Raw genomic sequence first — 14,663 nt, 5'->3', positions numbered from 1 at the left:
GTTTCTTTTGGTGGGTAATAGAAATGTTACGGAATTAGTGGTGATGTTAGCACAACATTATGAATACATTCAGTACCATTTGCATTAGTCAGATTTTCCATTCCAGGGACAATATATTTGGTGGAGAGATTTATCTTTGCTCATGAGTTCAGAGAATCCAGTCCATGACTGACTACAAGTGCACTGCAGAGGACAGCTGCTCTCAATTCACAGCAGCCAGAGAGCAGAGCTAGAAAGGGAGGAGCCAAGGACAAGAACGCGCTCTTGTAGGTCACACCCTCCAGAGCCTGCTTCTTCCAACCAGACACCCTGACAGCATGGTCAGCTATGAACTGAATTAGTGAATGGACTATCTACTGATGAGTGTACTCCACGATCAATCACTTTCCAAAACCTCTGAATGCATGAGAATTTTGGGGTACATTTTACATTTAAATCAAAATGCCATCTGATTGTGTAGTTCAGTGATTCAATGTCATATGAATCTTATCAATAAAATTACCAAAAGAAGGCAACTTTTGAATGATTTCTCTCAAACCATATTATACATACTGATTCTTATTTCCATATTTTCTTGACAGTGCCCCAAGTGTATCAGTAATTTAGCATGTTTTTAAACCTTTCTTATGATTCTTCCAATACTATGGTATCTATCTTCTAACTAGCAGAGGTCTATACCTCCTATTTATGTTATGCATTTTAAACTGTAGATTTTTAAATACATGTTTTATAAGCATCCTTAGCATTCCCCTTTTTAAACAGCATTTCTTAGAATTCCACAACTTGTAGTCAACATAGGCACAGCTATAAATGTACTGACACACAAGAAATGCAGTGAGAAAGGTTTGTCCAGCACCAACTACCTGCGCTTTCACAGATTTCTTCAGGAATAATAATTCATCTATCCAAATTATACCATTTGGTAATTTAAGTCATTTGCCCGATATTTACTTTAAATTGTTTTTTTAAGGTTTTAATATTTTCACATTCATTGTAAATAATTACTGCTCTTCCACCATCAAGAACTTACCCTAAGCATGGGACCATTTTGAAACACGTGTGGCTCATCACAAACCACACAGTACTCATTCAATACAGGAATCCGCTGTTCAGCAAACTCAATTGTCTGAATAAAATGACACAGACAAATAAATCAGTCAAGTTTATAATTGAGCTGAAAACCCAATATGGACTGAACTATTTCTACAACAGTCTCCACTCTTACCTGCACGAGGAAGCCACGGTCTCGTATTGGAATGCATTTTGCACCATTAGGCTATAAAAGGTAAAGTAAAAGAATAAGATAATTTTAATTGTGAAAAATGTATGATAAAATAACAGTGATTGTTCTAAGATCACATAAACTATTAATAGCATCTATGACATCAAGATGTTATAATCTTTTTACTCACCTAATTATAATGTCCTTTTTGTAGTACCATTATAATTTCTCCCTAAACTAAACGATTAGCATTCTTAATTGATGATCTTTTAGTACCAAGGACTGGCTTCTTGACATGATTACAAAAACTCACTTTCCGTATTACTCAGCAGCAAGCATTCATACCTCCCCATTAGAGTATTTTGATCTTATTTAAAAAACTGATACAATTACTCCTCTAAGGAAAAATTACAGAGCTACCCAAAGTGGCTCAACCCTAAGCATAATGTATTTATGCTTACATATAGGTCACTACAGAGACTTTTTTTCATAGAATATGTGAATTTACCTTTCTTGGGCAAAACTATCATGGGAAACATTCCACTATGCAACAGTTTTGACACTGTTTTATCCATGACCTTAAATTTTATCTTTAAATAGGAATGGGCCTTTAGGATGTTCATGTGCAATTATCACCCCAATAAAATGTTCATGAAATACAGCTTTATGGCATAACTTACAATTTAGTTTCAAAACTAAACCTACATGAGAGTAATTTCCTAAAAACAGCATTTCATTTTTTGTCAGCCTTATCTATGATTGGCTATATCCATACAGATGGCCAGAGTTAAATGTGAACTTCCCAACACACACACACACACACACATGCATATTTAGAAAACATAAATTACTCTAGAGGTGAATTTTGTGTAACATAATACCATATAAAAGCCTTAAATTCTTAATACAGTTATCTCCTGGCTCGTTTCATCATAATATAGACCCTAAAGGCTAATTCAAGTCTGGTTTTAGGATACATTTTCTCTCTACCAGTGACGTTTACTGGCAAAGTTCTCCCAACTTCCAGGAGATTACTCTTAATTTAATTCTAAAACAAACATGGTCCTCCATAATTCACGTGAAAAAGAGAGATGAGATATGCCTACGTAGCAAACCATTAAATTACAGCGGTAAAGGAATGTTTTGTCAATCCAGTAAACTTCTTTCTATTTTTAGTAGCATTCAATACCATGACAAGAATTTGATCTGGAACTCAAACCAGTAACTCTATTTTTTTCAGAATCAGAACTAACATTCCAGTGAAACTGCAAATGCCTGATATGCGAAAACATTCAAAAAGAAAAAACAGCAAGTTTAAAACACAACACCTGTCTTAAGTTCTTTCCTCCACTAGATCTTACATTAACAACGAAACTCCACTACTCCTTAGCTAAAATGTAAGAACTCAAGGTGAAAATATTTACGCACAGCAGGCTGGGAAGATGAAGATGAAGATGGTGTTAAGATACCAATAAGCCCTGAGGTAAGAGAGAGCCTCCTGCCTTCCGCAGTAGGTTCCTTGAAAAGCTCGGTTTTGGATGCCTTTGGGGCGCTGGAGTAAGACTTGCTGAGCAGTTTGTGATTCTTCAGTCCGTACAGCTCCTCCATTCTAAGGTTACTGGAGTAGGATCTGCTCAACAGTTTGTGGGGCTTCAAGTTGGCGGTATGCTCACATCGCGGGTCTCCAGAACAAGATCGAGTCAATAGTTTATGCGACTTCAGAGTGAGGCAGTCCTCTTGCTTAACAGCAGCAGGGCAGGGACGGTTCAAGAGTTTGTGCGATTTAATTGTTGTCATCGCCTGCTCAGCTCTGGGATCGCTGGACAGGGAGCGACCAAAGGTCCTGTGCGACTTGGTGGAGCACACGTCGTCGGCCTTGACCGTGCTGGAACAAGTCCTCCGCAGCAGCTTATGTGTTTTGGAGATGCCATCTTGCTCAGATTTCAGTTTGGATTTGCTTTTCCCACAACCAGGGGGAGGATAACTTGGCGACCTTCAAAATGGAACAAGAATTAATAGTGGGAAAAGGACGAGTCTAACAAACCATGGAGAACACTTGGCATGCTTAGTTTCTACTGCAGACCATATGTACTACCATCTCACTTAAATACAGCCTACCCTGTTAAAGAGAAAATCAAGGATACGTGCAGAAAGATCCCAGGAATAAAACCACATGTTCCTGAAAAGCAGAAAACTCTAAGGGTCCCTCCCCGCACAAACTGTGCCAGTACTCCATATGAAACTAACAGCTATGAGCTCCAGGTGAGCCAAAAGCAAATACAGTTTTAGTGAACTGAACAGATGCTAAAGCAGTAAAAGTGACAGAAGTGAACATTTATGTTTTTGATAGAATACAGAAATGTAGTCCATTCTTTAAAGTCATAAAGAAAATAAACAGGCTGTGTGTGGTAGTATGTGCATGTAGTCTCAGTACTTGGGCGGATGAAGCAGGAGGATCGCCATGAGTCCTGTGTCAGATAAATACACAAACACACAAACAGATGCTAAGACTACAGAATGCTTTAAACTGAGTTAACAGTGCACTCATACGCTCATCAAGACAATGGGAAGGTCAAGCGTTACCAACCTGCGCAAGGTAGAAAATAAATGCAGGGGGGACTTCACTTTCTTTTCTGACAGTTTCTTATTGTGCAAGCAACTGGACTTTTCTTTGCTCTGTTTCCACTGTTGTGTAACAAATGTTTGCATGATCCTGTCAAACCAAAGATAATTCTGTTATTCCAGTCCTAAAGTGAGGCAAGAACTTATCATGTTGAAAATTCATTCATCAAAGGAGATAAGCACACGGTAACCAGGAAGATTCTAATTTAGAATTACTATATACAAAATTTTTCATACACAGGAAAGCATCAGGTAGCTAGCTACCAAGATTTAATTATGACTAGTCACATCACAATATGGGAAAACAATTACTAATTATTCAGACAAAGTATAATCTAGAATGATTTAAAAATAGATGGGAGAATAAATATATGAAGAGAATTATTATGACAGCCATCAGTATCAGCAGCTTTAGCTTTAGTATTTTAAAAAATCAGAATGATTTTAAGTAAAGCCAATTTCTTTTTTTGTTGTTGTTTTGCTTCTATGTCAAACAATAAAACTGTATATAGAAATAAATCACGCAAAACTGACTGTAAAAACACATGGTTAGTAAACTATTGTCAGGATAGTGGAGTATAATGTCTTAAAATTTGGTTATTCTTAAAAGCACTTTAAAATAATTTTTTTCATTACTATCAAAAAGCAGGAATGTGATCATTTCTAATCTCAACATTTTCAATAAGATCACTACATCAGACATCACAGTAATAACTCTGATATATCAGTTCTGCACTTAGGAGAAGGGTCCAGGGACAGCTTTCCAGGCTGCTCATCTTCCAGGTGGCAGTGGATAACCATGCCCTGAACGCTAATATCGAAGATAGTTTTCTTTCAAAACAGCTTTAGCGTTGCCCATCTGTCATGCTCATTTCAATTATTTCCAAAATAGATTGGTTCTGGGAAAGGAAAATGGTACTGATACTTGTTTACCAGTTATAGTGAGAGAGTAGAACAGGAACTTTACATACACATTTTTTCCCTTTAATTCTCAAGGCACTTTCAGAAAGTAGCTACTATTGCACATATTTCACAAACAAGAAATGAAAATCAAATCTTCCCAGGCACACTTGAGTAATGGTGACAGAGTCGAGGTACACACACCAACCAATAGGGCTGACACACGTACAATATGTTGTTCATCAGGGACAGGTGTGACTCTGAGCACTAGACCAGTTATTAAATTCCTCAAGATCTTTCAATAATAAGGAACTAAGTCATTCCCCAGAAGTTTATCATTTAGGCTTTATTAGTGCTTCTTCTGCTAGCTGTAGGAGCAGTGAGACACAGGGGAAGACAGTCATGAATACATCACCAATCTGAATTCACAGTACATCTGCCTTAGAGCTCAGCAAGGAGCTTTTTTACCTTACACTTCATGGTTAAAGATTTTTTTTCACCTAAGATTTCACCAGGATTTAAATGTAATAAGGCTATAATTTCTCCCCAAACCTAATAAGAGATTTCCAGTGACAGACAGACAGATTTTCTTTTTATACTGTAATTTAAAAAAACAAAGTTCCCATTCTGGGGGTGCAAGACATCCAGCAAGTATTTGCCTAATCAGGACAAGCTAACTGGAACCAAAAAACAAAAACAAACAAAAAAAAGGAAGGTTAAAGTTTTTCTCTCATGTTATGCGACATCGGCATGTTACATCAGCATGAACTTTCACCTAAAATCAGTTATTGTTTTAACTTGGATACCCAGACTTGCAGCTGCTCTTAGATACAAAAGTAATGAAACTGGGCTGGTGCCTACCATGTATTTGACTTCCAGCATGTCAAAATATAATGATTATTTAAAATCAGTGCCAGTCTGAAGTACATATATGAGTACATTTGGTATAATGTCCACCTCCTCATATAGGGAGCCTCTCAAAGATTTAAATATTCACGTTTGAGATTGTGCTGGCACCAAAAAGAACTACTGCAATTATTGAAGGCTAACAATAAAAGAGAAAACTATGTCAAGGTCAGCTACACACCTGCACTGATTGAAGAGCAGAAGATGCTGCAGCCAGCTTTGTGAACAATGGTTCCAGGACACTCACAGAGCAAAAAGAGAACCCACTTAGGCAACACCATGATTTTCTTCATGCTGACTTGTTTTATTTTTAGAAAGAAACTATGCACTAGACAGTATTAGACTGTAGGACTGAACTTGAACAAAGTAATATCACCCATTAAACTGAATTAAAGGCATTCATTTACATGTTTTTAGCATTTTGATTTTTACTTAGATTCAGCTTTATAAATGTGGAACTCCACACATGAAGAATTTGTACCTGATTTTATTTTTAACATTTTTGAGGTGAGGCAAGATTTTCAGTTATTTCCCGCATAAATACAATTTAACTGTGCTCAGTGAAAAATGTCATACGAAGTTTAAGGTCATCTTCACCATATCTTACATGCTCTGCCTTTGAAAGACAGCCGCCCTGAACAGGACTGATCATTGGGCCTCTGTATCCTATCAACCACAAAAAAATATGTATTTTCCCTTTGGGGATTTACTTATTCATTTCACATTCTCCCAGTATTCACTAAATGCCACAGACCTATCCCTCAACTTCCATGAGACATAGATTTCTATGAGATTAGTGTATGGGACAACAGAATCAGTCTGGAGTGAAATTCTAGCTCTTCCACTTTCTCACAGTGTGGCCTTAAATTTAACCTCTCTAGTCCTCAGTTTCTTCAAGGAATACAACAGTAACACTACTTATGCTTCATAGGGTTGTGGTGACAAGTGAATCACTTAATATACGACAAGCATTTGGAAGACTGGCTGACATGTAATAAGCTAAAGCATTTGCTGCTGCAGATGCTACTGTTAAAGAGTCTGTCCTGCTGTCCAAGACACAAGAAAAAGGGATAAGAGAAACACTTCATGAGAATCTCTTATTTCCTGAGAGCAAATCTAAATGGTTACAAACACTGAAGATTCTAAACTTGCCTTCCTTCCGGAATGTTTCTGTAAATAGCCTCTTAACAGTTCAGATTCTTTTTAGGAATAATTGTAAAGATACAAGTAAATGTTTAAATATTGTGTAACATTAAACTACAGATCACAACAAAACCCAGCTATTCATAATTAAGGAAACAAATGCATCAGGCTAAACTGTATTAAGGATTATGAAAAAAGATACTCTGGTCCGTATTAATTTCCTACCTAGCTAAAATTTACACATGAAAGAAATCTTTCAAGAAGGTTATCTATCTAGAAGCAAATATTAATAAAACACAGTACCTTCTACTAAGTTTTTAAAGAGTAAACACAACCCATAGATTTGTTAATTTCTTGGAACTAGAATTATCATTTCTTTTTCTGAACCTACATGACATATTTAAAAGTCGATAAAGGTACAGCTATATATTTCTAGTGCTTCCATAATTCTTGTGTTTTTCTCAACCCCATCCTACGTTTTTAAAAAAGTTATTAAGTGGGAGGAAACTGAGTAGAAAAATCATAAACTTTAAAAACTGTGCTAAAATAAGTGGCACCAAACTTGGGGACTATAATGAGGAGGTAGGTTCCATGCTTCCCTCTACGACTTGAAAAATATGGGCTCTACCCAGAAAACAACCCACCTGCACTGGAGAAGCACATCTAATCTTAGAACAGAAAACTGAGGCTGTGTCTGGTGAGTTCTTACAAAAGAACATTACATAATAAAATGTGCTAAACATACATCGTAAGTCAAATTTAGGTTACAGATGCAAAACTCTAAACATTAAGGGTTTACTGTCTGATTCTACACTGCACATGTTTAAACTCGACACATGGGCTTTAGAAGAGCATTCATCTCCAATTTTCAAATGTGAGTGATGTGCAACTCATATTTGCATACTGCTGCCTCAATGCAAAGCCATCAAAACTGGGGGCAAATCTAGAGCTCTGTGATAGAGATGACCCTAGGCTTTACACAAGACTTCCTATGTTAGGCAGAAAGTCCCTATGTGGCAAAGTAAACAGTTCCAAAGTGTTTGCTCTTAGAATATTGTCCAACAAAGGCTGTTGTAGAAAACCAAATGAAAACTGATCAAAATAAAAGGGAAGGTGTAGAATACATTCTGATGAACAATCTAAACAATGTGTTTCAGTACGCGATTATCTTGTGGTCTTTCTTTACAAAGTTAATTTAGAGTTACCCGCTTGAGAAAGAAAAAAGGCAGAGAGAGAGAAAAGAAAGGAAACACAATAGAGATTGCTCAAAAAATTAAAAACAGGGGCTGGGGATTTAGCTCAGCGGCATAAGTGCCTGCCTTGCAAGCAGGCAGTCGTGAGTTCGATCCCCCGGTACCGGTAAAAAGGAAAAAGACCAAAAAAAAAAAAAAAAAATTAAAAACAGAACTCCTTATAATTGTGTAAGCTCACTACTGGTGTTCATGCCACAGAGATGAAATCAGCATGTTGACAAATCATCTGCACTACCGTGGTCATTGCAGCACCATTCACAATGACCAAGAGACGGAAACAACCTAAGTGCCACCAGATGACAAATGCATAAAGAAAATGGGTACTTGTGTCCGACGGAATACTATACTGTCAAAAAAAGAATAGAAGCCTATGATTTGCAACATTATGGATGAGACTTCACATCACTACAGCAAAATAAGATAGGCACAGAAAGATAAACACAGCATGACCAACCTATATATGGAATCTGAGACACCTGACCTTGCAGAAGAAGCTGAGGAGAACAGTGGTTACCAGAGGCTGGGCAGAGTCATGGGGAGCTGTAAAAGTGTGGTAAATGGGCATTCAGTTCCAATTAGGTATGATTAAGCCATCTGAGTGTGCAAGTGTGGCACCTAGTGACTGCAGGTAACAATTATGTACTGTGTTCCACAAAACCAGAAAAGGGGATTTTGAATGTATTCACCATAAAGAATCCACAGGTGTTTGAGAAGAAAGATCTGCTCAATGCAATTTAAAAACCGCACAATTTATAGAAATATCTCAATATGCATGATTTATGTATTATTTTATGTAACGTATTAATATGTATATTCTTATATTTTGTGCATTCACAAAAGTAAATTTACAAAGCTTTTTAAAGTTGAAAATCCACTTGTTAATTATCTATATTTAACCATCCTCCAATGTATATGTACTTTAAGTAAGACATGCGGTATACAATAAATGTTACCTATCAATTTTTTGAAAATTAAAAATTAATGAATAAAATAAAATTGGCTTCAATTCACGTAGGGTAATTCTGTCTTCTCTCATTCATCTAGATCTTCTGTCTGCATCCCCACTGCAGGGAAGGGGGACATGGGCAGTATCATTAGTTCTTGCAGGGAAAATCAAAATAAGCACCCTGGATCTGTACCAAAACACAAGTCGACGGGCCCCAAAGGCCTGTGCTTTCCCTCAGACATGTGATCATTTGATTTTAGCAAGTGTTCAAAGACAATTTTTGTCTATAATGTAGCAGTGTCCTTTTACTACTCAAAGACCATTTCTTTATGCTGTCTTTGTATTGGCTCAATCAGTGTTTTCATTTTCCACTCTTCAAAAGCAAGTTTTTATAGAAAATGGTTTTTAAAACTAAAAAAAAATAGAGTTGAACAGTGAAAAAATCATCAATAAGCCTCTGCGAGATTTTGAAGCAATATACAAAAACTTCATCTTTTTTCTTTTCTTTTTTTTTTTTCCCATCGGTACTGGGGATCGAAATCACGACCACCTGCTTGCAAGGCAGGTGCTTATGCCACTGAGCTAAATTCCCAGCCCCTCTTTTTTTTTTTTTTAACACAAGCTCTCACTGTGTAGCCAGGCTGGCCTTGAACCATGACAGTCCTCCTGCTTCCTCTTCCCAAGTGTTGGGATTATAGGTGTGGGCCACCATGCCCAGTCCAGGCTTCATCTTTTCTTCATGCTTAAAACCTATAATAAAACTTCTACTTAGGTCGACTAAAAATACTCAAGTGCACAAGAATTCTGGTGACTGGGGGCTTGGGATTTAGCTCAGCGGCCTAAGCGCCTGCCTTGCAAGCAGGCAGTCATGAGTTTGATCCCTGGTACCAATAAAAACGAAAAAGACAAAAAAAAAAAAAAAAAAGAATTCTGGTGACTGCATAAATGAGAGGTCATACTGGCTAATGATACATTAAAGAAAGTATTTACCTCTTCAAATGAACTATATACACACACTATATTTTTGAAGAAACACATCCATTTATATAACATAAACTGAGTCACTTTATGACTCAAGGTCCAAACAGGAAATGAACAGTCCACTTATAAAAGAAAGGTTTTGAAGGCGTAGGAATGAGAAACAGGAATAGGATAGCAGCCTAGGCCCAGCGGCTGCAACTCTGTTCTCACCACCAGGCCCGAAGCAACAAGAACTAGCCACAGACACTGGCCAGGAGCGGCACCCGGACACTGCAGCCAGAGCAGCAGGGAAGTGCAGAGGGAGGAACCGGACCTCCTGGAGAAGTGAGTGGGGCAACCAATGCACCCTCTCTCGTCCCATTTCCTCTGTGGGTCACATAGAAGACACAGGACGCTATGTCCACATCGGTCAACCTTCCCATAGAGTGCAGGGTACTGGCTGGAAGAGGACAGCTCTGAGCCAGAAAAAGAAAGGCCAGGCCCCAGGCGATACGGAGTGCTACAGAGCAAAGGAAGGATGCAGTTCTGCAGGCCAGGAGGGTTCCTCTTCTTCAGACACTCACTTCAACAACATCTTGGTGAGTGAAAATGGGAGGAAATGAGCCAAAGGAGCACTCAGGTCTCTTGAATAGAAATGCACTGTTTTATTCTTCAGCAAACTTACTTTTTCAGCTGATGTCCCAATCCAAATCGCTCTTTTGTGGAAATCTGAAAGACATCAACAGTGGGCACTGGAAAGAGAAAAAAAAATCACTCAATACTGACTTGAAACTCAGCCACCAGCAGGAAAAAGACTGAAGGAACAATACACACACATACGCTGAAGTGCAGTGTGCACACTGCTATTTACAGGCTGTACACACATAAAACATATGCAGAAAGTCACGAGTGGCCACTAAACATTAAAGTAAATCTGTATGTGTTGACATATAACATGTACACTGAAGTGGGCATGGTGGCACACGCCTACAATCTGAGAGCCAGAGGATCTCAAACTTAAGCAATTTACCAACTTACCTAGAGTTTGTCTCAAAATAAAAAACTTGCAAAAAAGCTGGGAATGCAGCTCAGTGGAAAGGCCCTGGGATCAATCCCTAGGTATCACAAAAAGCAAGTTCTAGGATAAATAATAATCTTCAGAATAACCGATAGCTTTCATAGACACATTCTGGCTAGTATAAAAGCAAGGTGGACAGCAGGCTAAAGAAAGGCAGCACTTGGCCCTCGGGAAAAGACTGGACAGTGAGGTGGAAAGGAAGCCTGGCCCAGGCCCGCCTACAAGGGGCGCGGGGATTTTAAAGTGAATAAAAAATACTAACATCCCGAAAATCCAGTGGAATTTTTTTTTTATGAAAAAGACGACAAAATGAGAATACAGTATCGAAGAAGATGTAGGACACAACCTTTTCACAAGCAGAAAGAAAAAAATGGGGAGAGAAGACACCAGATGCAGAAATCTGTCTCACTTCAAATAGGAGGGAAAATGTGACACACAGAACCAGAACTAAAGTTTTGCTAGAGGAGATCGTGTGCGAAAAAAAGGCAAAAGAGAATAACAGACACAAATCTTTATGTAGAACATATTAATAAATGTTGCAAAATAAAAACACAAAACCCAGAACTTAAAAGCTGCATGACTAAGAAATAAGGGTCAATATTTTATCAAAATGACAAAATTACATAAAAAAATTACAAACATTGACCCAGTTAATAGGAATAAAATCTAAATGACCCACAACCTTTTAATATATCAAAAGAGCTCACAAAATACTTTTTAAAAAAGTAAATGATAGAATGCATATTAATGTAATAAACTCTAATTATATTTAAGGTAGTGACCTATTAATAATGAGGGCAACAGCATGGAGTGTTGCAATTTTTCTGTAAATTTAAAAATATTTTCAATTAATTTTTAATAACATCTTTAAAAATTAAAAGCTTCCTGAAACCCAGTAATAACTAGTTAGAAAATAAATTGGACAATAAAAATCTCATTAAGCAAACAAGTGCTCGAGTAAACTCATCTAAAAATAAGCCAAATAAAAATTCTAAAAACCACATAACTGTGCTAATATAAAACTAGAAACTACAATAAATATTCTTTAATAGAAAAACAGGTATTGCCACTTGAGATATGCCTCTTCTTCCAAGGCTTATTCACAAGTTTACCACAGATACAATCAAATTCATCATGGGGCTCATTTTGGGTGGCAAAGAAATGAGGAAGAACTTGACAATGTATTAGAAATACATTTTCACATTTTAAAAAGGTGAAAGTTAATCATTTTTTTCCTTATCTCTCATGTAATTTCAGTTAAGAAATGAAAACTGCCCAAGATGTGAGGAAATTATTCTGCAGCTGATCACATGACTGTAAACACAGAAGATACCAATCATGAGACTTTTTGCACAAAAAAACCTTCTAACATAACATTGATTGTTTTTTATTATCAACTAAAACTGGCCTTCCCTTTACATCAAAGACTGGACTTAGATTAGCCACTCTGAAAAATATACTATCCCAAGAATTGAAACAAATGGTATCACGTCTCTGTTTAAAATATATTTTCCCATATACAATAAAAAAATCCTTATCTTTAATTTCAAAGTAGATACAAAGGTAACAGTTCTTCAATTCTTACCATTCCTGTTCACTCACGGATACACAGTCAGATTTGCCCAGGTCAAAGATTGTAATTTAAAATAAGTGGTGTTCACACGTTTCCCACCCACAGGAATAAATGTTTTTCTAAAAGAACTGTTAAGTAGGTCAGTCTAAATCATGTATTAGTCACAAACTTTTTTGCAAGTTCATTTTACTATAAATGCTGGTACCTGCAAAGACTTATTGCAAAACATTCTTAAAGAAGTAGTTTCTCACCTTCTCATTTGTCTGAAATAACTAAAATTAGAAACCAAGATAAAACTTAATTATTTCTTCTAGCATATAAATTACATTGCTCCTCTTAGGGAACTTCACTTCTAGTTCTCCTCATGTATTACACAATTATCACCCATTTTAAATTGTGTTTTTTCTCTCAGTTTCTCAATAACAACAACAACAACAACAACAACAACAACAACAACAACAGCAACAAAAGCCTTTCGGAGAATGTACTAAGATAGTAATGTGAATAAACACTGTTCACAAGCCCTAATTTAAATAGCATATTATAAAAATGGAAGAAAATAATGCCACCCCTCTGTAAGAAATTTCCAGAAAATTTTGCTACGACTAGAACAGGTGAAGTAAATCTTCAGGGATCTCCAATAGCTAGTCCAAAATTCCACAGTATGAAGGAAATGGACAAAAAAATTATCTCAAAATAAGGGGGCAAATGAAGGCAAGTATCTCCACGGCAGTTTCCTGAGGGGGGACCAGCAGTGCGGGGTCCAACCAGAAAATCTGTTAGTTTCCTCCACCAACGGATGGGAACTCCATTGGATCCCTGATCTTTGACCAGGTCCTCTCACAAGTAGAGCCTGACAAAAACTTTGTAAGAATTGCTCACAGAACCTGCAAAGGGACATGAGAAGCATGGCACAGTAATAGAGAAATAGCCCAGCCCAAGGTACAAATTCTGCCAGGATCCAGCTTCTGCCCAACCCTATGTATTGCTGAGACATAAAGTATGCCTCAGAGTTTGTCTAACTTGACACAAAATGGCTGAGCCACTCTACTTCCTCACCAGAGGGGAGGGAGAAGGTAGAGACTTTCCCAGAGCAATCTGCTCTGCTCAAGGTAGAGAATGCTCCTGTGGTGAGAGGAATCCAGTGCATGTGTACATTACTAGCAGCAAGGGGTGCAGAGGTAGATATTTAACACTTAGAATATGCATTCTGCTTAAAGCACAGTGCCTAGCTAACTAATATTCAACACAGTAGGGAAATAAAACTAACCTGGGCCATTTAAATATTGTGTGAGTGAACAGTGGAGTCGAACTATTATAGGTTCTGTTCGAATCAGTTCCCAAGCCACAGCAATCTCCTCCTGCACAAAAATATGTGAAAGCTGAGTTAGTCATCTTTTAGAATTCAAAACAAAACTTTAAAAATTCACGTTAAAGGAATGCATAAATCACAGAGGCAAAAGCCATTGTACTGTGAAAAGGCCAAAGTAGTCTTAATTTTTGTTTGTATGCATGAAAAGTAAATGTAAAAATTTAGAATAAGTTACTATAATAAAAATCATAGTTGGGCACTGTAGTATGTGCCTATAAACCAGGACTTGAGAGGCTGAGGCAGAAGGATCACTGCAAGTGCAAGGCCACTCTGGGCTATAAAGTACGTTCAAGATCAGCCTGAACTACTTGGCAAGATCCAGTCTCAAAAGACAAACAAACAAGTGAACAAACAAAAAACACCCATAAATTTCAGAATATAATGAAAAAATCAATACCAAAAATACCTTTGTATATAATTTCCCCTTTAACTAGGGATAGTATTTCTGCATAAATCAGTTTATAGTCAATGTGATAACGTTGTAAGACAACCAAAAATAACCGTACTTTAAGTGTACCAGTTCTATTACCGAAATTGATACTTACATCAAGAAAGCTCACATCAATATGCAGATCAATATCTACATCATCAATGGCTCCATATTCCCTGAAAGCAAAGATCAACATTAGGGTTTATTTTTTCCACTTTCCTTAAAATATGGCATGTGGCAGATTATTTTAATTAAAAA

The 14,663-nt window shown here is 37.2% G+C and overlaps 1 protein-coding gene across 5 annotated transcripts in view; it reads right to left on the bottom strand.

The window, feature by feature from the left end:
• Positions 1-14,663, bottom strand: part of Parp8 (poly(ADP-ribose) polymerase family member 8) — a 177,383-nt gene that overhangs the window by 46,780 nt on the left and 115,940 nt on the right. For all 5 annotated transcript variants that reach the window (XM_063258129.1, XM_063258127.1, XM_063258128.1 and 2 more), the window contains 7 exons: positions 14,521-14,581; positions 13,874-13,964; positions 10,638-10,704; positions 3,810-3,935; positions 2,651-3,215; positions 1,226-1,276; positions 1,031-1,126 (listed from right to left, as the gene is read on the bottom strand). In XM_063258129.1, coding sequence (XP_063114199.1) covers positions 1,031-1,126; positions 1,226-1,276; positions 2,651-3,215; positions 3,810-3,935; positions 10,638-10,704; positions 13,874-13,964; positions 14,521-14,581 — 1,057 coding nt within the window. The remainder of the gene's footprint in view (positions 1-1,030; positions 1,127-1,225; positions 1,277-2,650; positions 3,216-3,809; positions 3,936-10,637; positions 10,705-13,873; positions 13,965-14,520; positions 14,582-14,663) is intronic.

The sequence above is a fragment of the Cavia porcellus genome, unplaced genomic scaffold, assembly GCF_034190915.1.
Source record: "Cavia porcellus strain 051 isolate PalLab524CR breed Dunkin Hartley unplaced genomic scaffold, mCavPor4.1 scaffold_11, whole genome shotgun sequence".
Lineage (NCBI taxonomy): Eukaryota > Metazoa > Chordata > Mammalia > Rodentia > Caviidae > Cavia > Cavia porcellus.
Note: the sequence above shows the minus strand (reverse complement) of the source record. Positions and strands in the feature narration are given on the sequence as shown.